General features: G+C 48.0%; 2 protein-coding genes across 2 annotated transcripts in view; both read right to left on the bottom strand.

Moving 5' to 3' along the window:
• Nucleotides 1–3,852: 3,852 nt before the first annotated feature.
• LOC149429896 (uncharacterized) overlaps nt 3,853–8,001 on the bottom strand; it is a 137,073-nt gene continuing 132,924 nt past the window's right edge. The window contains exon 7 of the mRNA XM_089666358.1: nt 3,853–4,783. Coding sequence (XP_089522484.1) covers nt 4,156–4,783 — 628 coding nt within the window. The 3' untranslated portion in view covers nt 3,853–4,155. The remainder of the gene's footprint in view (nt 4,784–8,001) is intronic.
• LOC149429902 (uncharacterized) lies at nt 5,941–6,815 on the bottom strand. Its single transcript, XM_089666345.1, has 3 exons — nt 6,539–6,815; nt 6,260–6,460; nt 5,941–6,135 (listed from the first exon to the last, which is right to left on the bottom strand). Exons 2-3 carry the CDS (start codon nt 6,392–6,394, stop codon nt 5,941–5,943), a joined length of 330 nt encoding a protein of 109 aa, XP_089522471.1. The 5' UTR covers nt 6,395–6,460; nt 6,539–6,815.

The following is an 8,001-nucleotide window of genomic DNA, read 5'->3' as shown; positions in this document are numbered from 1 at the left end:
TGTGTTATGTACAGAATGCAGTATTCAGAAGTGTGTTATGTACAGAATGCAGTATTCAGAAGTGTGCCATGTACAGAGTGCAGTATTCAGAAGTGTGTTATGTACAGAGTGCAGTATTCAGAAGTGTGCCATGTACAGAGTGCAGTATTCAGAAGTGTGCCATGTACAGAGTGCAGTATTCAGAAGTGTGTTATGTACAGAGTGCAGTATTCAGAAGTGTGTTATGTACAGAGTGCAGTATTCAGAAGTGTGTTATGTACAGAGTGCAGTGTTCAGAAGTGTGTTATGTACAGAATGCAGTATTCAGAAGTGTGCCATGTACAGAGTGCAGTATTCAGAAGTGTGTTATGTACAGAGTGCAGTATTCAGAAGTGTGTTATGTACAGAGTGCAGTATTCAGAAGTGTGTTATGTACAGAGTGCAGTGTTCAGAAGTGTGTTATGTACAGAGTGCAGTATTCAGAAGTGTGTTATGTACAGAGTGCAGTATTCAGAAGTGTGTTATGTACAGAGTGCAGTATTCAGAAGTGTGTTATGTACAGAGTGCAGTATTCAGAAGTGTGCCATGTACAGAATGCAGTATTCAGAAGTGTGTTATGTACAGAGTGCAGTATTCAGAAGTGTGTTATGTACAGAGTGCAGTATTCAGAAGTGTGTTATGTACAGAGTGCAGTATTCAGAAGTGTGTTATGTACAGAGTGCAGTATTCAGAAGTGTGTTATGTACAGAGTGCAGTATTCAGAAGTGTGTTATGTACAGAGTGCAGTATTCAGAAGTGTGCCATGTACAGAATGCAGTATTCAGAAGTGTGTTATGTACAGAGTGCAGTATTCAGAAGTGTGTTATGTACAGAGTGCAGTATTCAGAAGTGTGTTATGTACAGAGTGCAGTATTCGGAAGTGTGTTATGTACAGAGTGCAGTATTCAGAAGTGTGCCATGTACAGAATGCAGTATTCAGAAGTGTGCCATGTACAGAATGCAGTATTCAGAAGTGTGCCATGTACAGAATGCAGTATTCAGAAGTGTGCCATGTACAGAATGCAGTATTCAGAAGTGTGTTATGTACAGAGTGCAGTATTCAGAAGTGTGTTATGTACAGAATGCAGTATTCAGAAGTGTGCCATGTACAGAGTGCAGTATTCAGAAGTGTGCCATGTACAGAGTGCAGTATTCAGAAGTGTGTTATGTACAGAGTGCAGTATTCAGAAGTGTGCCATGTACAGAATGCAGTGTTCAGAAGTGTGCCATGTACAGAATGCAGTGTTCAGAAGTGTGCCATGTACAGAATGCAGTGTTCAGAAGTGTGCTACATACAGAGTGCAGAGTTCAGGAGTGCGTTTTGTACAGAGTACAGGGTTCAGGTGTGCATTTTATACAGATTGCATGGTTCAGGGGTGCATTTTGTACAGAGTGCAGGAGTATGGTTTATACAGAATGCAGGTTTCAACATTAACCGTGCACACTTCAGGGGTGTGCTATGCACAGAGTGCACTATCCAGAAGTGTGCTACATACGTAGTGCAGGGTTCATGAATGTGTCCTACGCACACAATCCAGGGTTCAGGAGCGCGCTACGTACACAGTGCAGAGATCAGGAGTGCGCTACGTACACAGTGCCGGGATCAGGAGTGCGCTACGTACACAGTGCAGGGATCAGGAGTGCGCTACGTACACAGTGCCGGGATAAGGAGTGCGCTACGTACACAGTGCAGGGATCAGGAGTGCGCTACGTACACAGTGCCGGGATCAAGAGTGCGCTACGTACACAGTGATGGGATCAGGAGTGCAGTACGTACACAGTGCAGGGATCAGGAGTGCGCTACGTACACAGTGCCGGGATCAGGAGTGCGCTACGTACACAGTGCCGGGATCAGGAGTGCGCTACGTACACAGTGCAGGGATCAGGAGTGCGCTACGTACACAGTGCCGGGATCAAGAGTGCGCTACGTACACAGTGCCGGGATAAGGAGTTCGCTACGTACACAGTGATGGGATCAGGAGTGCAGTACGTACACAGTGCAGGGATCAGGAGTGCGCTACGTACACAGTGCCGGGATCAGGAGTGCGCTACGTACACAGTGCCGGGATCAGGAGTGCGCTACGTACACAGTGCCGGGATCAGGAGTGCGCTACGTACACAGTGCCGGGATCAGGAGTGCGCTACGTACACAGTGCCGGGATCAGGAGTGCGCTACGTACACAGTGCCGGGATCAGGAGTGCGCTACGTACACAGTGCCGGGATCAGGAGTGCGCTACGTACACAGTGCCGGGATCAGGAGTGCGCTACGTACACAGTGCCGGGATCAGGAGTGCGCTACGTACACAGTGCCGGGATCAGGAGTGCGCTACGTACACAGTGCCGGGATCAGGAGTGCGCTACGTACACAGTGTCGGGATCAGGAGTGCGCTACGTACACAGTGCCGGGATCAGGAGTGCGCTACGTACACAGTGCCGGGATCAGGAGTGCGCTACGTACACAGTGCCGGGATCAGGAGTGCGCTACGTACACAGTGCCGGGATCAGGAGTGCGCTACGTACACAGTGCAGGGATAAGGAGTGCGCTACGTACACAGTGCCGGGATCAGGAATGCGCTACGTACACAGTGCCGGGATCAGGAGTGCGCTACGTACACAGTGCCGGGATCACGAGTGCGCTACGTACACAGTGCCGGGATCACGAGTGCGCTACGTACACAGTGCCGGGATCACGAGTGCGCTACGTACACAGTGCCGGGATCAGGAGTGCGCTACGTACACAGTGCCGGGATCACGAGTGCGCTACGTACACAGTGCCGGGATCACGAGTGCGCTACGTACACAGTGCCGGGATCACGAGTGCGCTACGTACACAGTGCCGGGATCAGGAATGCGCTACGTACACAGTGCAGGGATCAGGAGTGCGCTACGTACACAGTGCCGGGATCAGGAGTGCGCTACGTACACAGTGCCGGGATCAGGAGTGCGCTACGTACACAGTGCAGGGATCAGGAGTGCGCTACGTACACAGTGCCGGGATCAGGAGTGCGCTACGTACACAGTGCCGGGATCAGGAGTGCGCTACGTACACAGTGCCGGGATCAGGAGTGCGCTACGTACACAGTGCAGGGATCAGGAGTGCGCTACGTACACAGTGCCGGGATCAGGAGTGCGCTACGTACACAGTGCCGGGATCAGGAGTGCGCTACGTACACAGTGCAGGGATCAGGAGTGCGCTACGTACACAGTGCCGGGATCAGGAGTGCGCTACGTACACAGTGCAGGGATCAGGAGTGCGCTACGTACACAGTGCCGGGATCAGGAGTGCGCTACGTACACAGTGCCGGGATCAGGAGTGCGCTACGTACACAGTGCAGGGATCAGGAGTGCGCTACATACAAGAGTCCCCGGCACAGTCAGAGAACTGACCACACTGTGCTCTCCTGCCTAGCATGTAAGTTTTTAATAGAAAAGCAGAGGGACTGGCAGGAACACCAGGGATTTCGCACAAAGGAAACAATACAAAGAGAACAGGAGACTTCTTCATACCAGTACATGGCACAGCAGGCACAGACCAAGAATATGAAATGTTTGGTTTCCATATTCATTATGAACACAATGATCTCCTATGCACCTCAGCTGCATCTATTAGCTATGGGACATATTAGTGCTGAAATACCTCCAAAAAAAAAAGCAATACCACATTATGGCCATTGGATAGAGCCAATGATCATAGGAAATCACCATAGAAAATAAATTACGGCCAATGTTCGTCATGGCTGACTGATTGCTGGTCACATTCTTTCAACAAATATTTTTAAAGATAGACCTCTAAGTGTTTGTGAAATCTCCCACCACAAAATGTACTCAGCCAATGAAAGGTGATGACTCCATTTTTATTCTTCTCCTGCTATCAATGGCCAACCCGGTCCCACACTTCATCCATGTCTTTGGTGACCTCTGATCTCTTTATGAACTGTTTCTTCCATGATGAAGATCAGCCATGGAGTATATCTGAGGTGTATATCAGGGTGTGCTTCTTCCCCACATGAGAGCTGGGATGTCCAGCAACATTCATCTAGAAGACATTTCCCGCACTCAAGGCACTAATACACCTCCAGGGTTGTGCGGGATCTCTGATGTACAGGAAGAAAGGACTTCAGTGAGGAACAATTCCCTCACTCAGGACAGGAAAGTGGCTTCTCTCCTGTGTGCAATCTCTGATGTCTGTAAAGATTTGACTTCTGTGAAAAACATTTCCCGCATTCAGGACATGAATATGCCTTTTCACTCATGTGCAATCTCTGATGTCTGTAAAGATTGGACTTATCTGAAAAACATTTCCCGCACTCAGGACAGGTGTATGGCTTTTCTCTCGTGTGACACCTCTGATGTTTCACAAGTTTTGATTTTTGTACAAAACATTTCCCGCACTCAGGACAGGAATGCGGTTTATCACTCATGTGCAATCTCTGATGGCTGCAAAGATTGGACTTATCTGAAAAACATTTCCCGCACTCAGGGCAGGAATATGGCTTCTCACCTGTGTGAGATCTCTGATGTGTGACAAGTACTGATTTTTGTTTAAAACTTTTTCCACAATCAGAACAGGAATACGGCTTTTCCCCCGTGTGAGACCTCTGATGTGTGACAAGCTCTGATTTTTGTATAAAACATTTCCCACACTCAGAACAGGAATAAGGCTTCTCACCCGTGTGAGATCTCTGATGTGTGATAAGATGGGACTTCACTGAAAAACATTTCCCACAATCGAGGCAGGAATACGGCTTCTCCCCCGTGTGAGACCTTTTATGCACAATAAAATGCGATTGAAATTGGAATAGCTTCCCGCACTCAGGACAGGAGAACCTCTTCTCTGTTGGAAGGCCGGCACGGTCCCGCACAGTCTGAGGGTCCTCAGGATACATGGAATCCGATGGTCCATCTACACTGGGTGGTGCCGGATGGACATTGGAGGGAGCCGGGTTTTCTCCTGGACTATACTGTGTGATGTCCTCATCTTCTACTTTCCAGTCTGGAGACAAAGTGAGACAATCCTCGGAGGTTTTCCTCATCTCCCGGCCATGGACTAAAATACAAAGACAAAGAGGATTACTAGACAGGAGCTGATTGGTTCCCCCAAACCTGGACTCCGCCCACATCAGGCAGCTTGGTCTCTGAGGAGCTTACAATTCCACCCTCAAGGGAACTAGGAAATGGCTCCTCTGATCTCCTACCAGGTCATTTCTTTATTCATGGACCTTAGTCAGAGAGTGAGGAAACAACCAGAACTGTCTTTTATAGGAGGGACAGTGATGATGGGATTATAGGACGAGGGTCCCCACCCCCTCTATCACTCATCGACATCTTCCCAACACAAGAAGCGGTCCACACCAGGCCGCATGGGGACAAAAACTAGCTGCTGACTCTTAAAATACAGACACTTACCTGTCCTTTGGTCCCGTGGTGTCCTCACCATCGCTGGTTTCACCGGCCATCTTCTCTCCCTGGCGCCGGCATCTTCAGTGTGGGCACCCGGCTGTGACAGCTTGCGGCTTTACAGCCGGGTGCCCACTACGCATGTGCAAGAAGCGCTGCGCTTTGTGAATGGTCCCGTAGTCTTCTGGGACCTGTCATGTGTCCCAGAAGACTACAGGGAGGGAGGGGGAGAGGAAAACTTCCACTTCCGATCACCTAGGTGGACGCAGCAGAAGTGGAAGCGGGTACCTGTCACATTTAGGTACCCGCTCCCCAAAGGTGCCAATCCTTAATGGGGAGTGGGGGACAAAGGCTTAAAGCAGAACTTCCCCTTTTGGGTGGAGCTCCGCTTTAACCCCTCAGCAGGACCGGTATCTGCTCCTTTGTGCAAGGAGGAACAGGATGAGCACTGCCAGAGCCCTACAAAATGACCTCCAGCAGGCCACTGGTGTGAATGTCTCTGACCAAACAATCAGAAACAAACTTCATGAGGGTGGCCTGAGGGCTCGACGTCCTCTAGTGGGCCCTGTGCTTAATGACCCACCTGTGCTGATCTCTGTAGGAGTGTCCTCCTCTATAAATGTCCCCGTTATTCCATCCTCCTCCATAGACTGCTGATCATCCCTCACATACGCCTCTTCTTCTTTAACCTCAACCTTTATATCTATCAGATCTTCACCCTAAACCAAGAAAAGGAGAGAAAATAACATAGCTAAGACATAAGCTTTAATCTTGTGACATCATATAAAAAATTCCACACATTGTCTCTACAAGTCCATGTTCTAGCTGCTCCGTCCCACCAACCTTGTAATGGTGAGGGATGGTGTGATCTTCCTTTGTGGAATCCCGGGAATACAGAGGACGGGGACATCTCTCTGGTGGGTTCCTGGTATTAGGTGGCTCCATCATATCCTTGTGTCCTTCTGAAAACTCCTCCATCACTCCATACTCCTCATCCTCCTCTTTATACTCTTCTTTAACAATATTATTCCCGAGGATTCCACTCTGAATATATAATAAACATCCATTGTAACAAACATGCTGTGTATAAATCACAACTACCAATAATTGTCAATCATCTACCTGATGATGGTGAGGGATGGTGTGTCCTTCCTGTGTGGAATCCCAGGAATACAGAGGACGGGGACATCTCTCCGGTGGGTTCCCATGACTGGATCCATCTACCTGATGATGGTGAGGGATGGTGTGACCTTCCTGTGTGGAATCCTGAGGACGGGGACATCTCTCTGGTGGGTTCCCATGACTGGATCCATCTGTAGGAAACACACACACTGACTGAATCCATTGTTTCTATGTGTTTATCAGATGATGGGGGATCTAGGTGGATCCTCCGTACTGCTCTCTCCTTTACAATAAAGTCTCCTCTTACCCGGTGATGTGAGGGGCGGCTGATTGTCCATCATGACGTCCTTGTAGAGATCCTTGTGTCCTTCTAAATACTCCCACTCCTCCATGGAGAAATAGACAGTGACACCCTGACACCTTATAGGAACCTGACACACACAATGATACAGTCACCATCCAGACACATCCCTTGTCTGTTACGTCATAATGTAAAAAAACTATTATAAAACTGAAATTGGTGCAAAAATTGTTACCAATCAATACTCCACACAGCTGCACTCATAAAACATACATATCACATACGTAGCGCTGTGTAAACCAATATAAAAGCACAAACCATACATCATAAATAATAAATGAGAAAGAAGTTCAATCAATTCTTGCACACATTCATTGTGTCATAGGATCAACTGTGTTCCATGTATCAAAATTTGAGTCGCCAATAAAGTATCCAAAAGCAAGCTTGATTCATGTGCTTCCAGTGGGTTCCACCACCATTCAAAGAGAAAGGGGCCTATTGATCTGACGGTCTGAGGTGTGCTGGACTGGAGTTTTAACCATCCCCCTACCCGGGGGCTGCTCTGCTTTTGCCTGCATATAGACGTCTTCACATCCTGCAGAGATTTGGATATTTAGGGTCTAGAAACAAACCACAGAGTGACGTGTTAGCCAAGAATCCAACACACAGATATGTGTTTGAAGTTGCAGCTTCTTCTGGTACCAACTATTTTCAACATAACAAAGTGAGGACTCACCACCTGCTAGAGAGGTCTTGTGATCTTTAGTCCCCGGTGCTGTGCTATCTTCCCTGCTAGTGAGCTTTTATTTACCCGCTTCCCCTCCGCCCTATAGCAGAAGTACTGCTACAGGGCGGCAGGGCTGTGCAAAATCACATATACAGTGGGGATCGAAAGTTTGGCCACCCCAGCTAAAAATTTGTATTAATGTGCATAAAGAAGCCAAGGAAAGATGGAAAAATCTCCAAAAGGCATCAAATTACAGATTAGACATTCTTATAATATGTCAACAAAAGTTAGATTTTATTTCCATCATTTACACTTTCAAAATAACAGAAAACAAAAAAATGGCGTCTGCAAAAGTTTGGGCACCCTGCAGAGTTAATATCTTGTACTGCCCCCTTTGCCAAGCTGAGACCTGCCAGTGTCATGGATTGTTCTCAA

Source organism: Staurois parvus, unplaced genomic scaffold (genome assembly GCF_062004578.1).
Source record: "Staurois parvus isolate SC_StPar_1 unplaced genomic scaffold, SC_StPar_1.0 ptg002686l, whole genome shotgun sequence".
In the NCBI taxonomy this organism is placed as follows: Eukaryota; Metazoa; Chordata; class Amphibia; order Anura; family Ranidae; genus Staurois; species Staurois parvus.
Note: the sequence above shows the minus strand (reverse complement) of the source record. Positions and strands in the feature narration are given on the sequence as shown.

What these genes read in the sequence shown, in the direction of transcription:
- LOC149429902 (XM_089666345.1), bottom strand. Translation starts at nt 6,394, where the DNA reads ATGGAGGAGTTTTCAGAAGGACACAAGGATATGATGGAGCCACCTAAT. An exon ending in CCATCCCTCACCATTACAAG is followed by an intron (nt 6,136 to 6,259) that starts GTTGGTGGGACG and finishes TTCTTGGTTTAG; the next exon opens with GGTGAAGATCTGATAGATAT.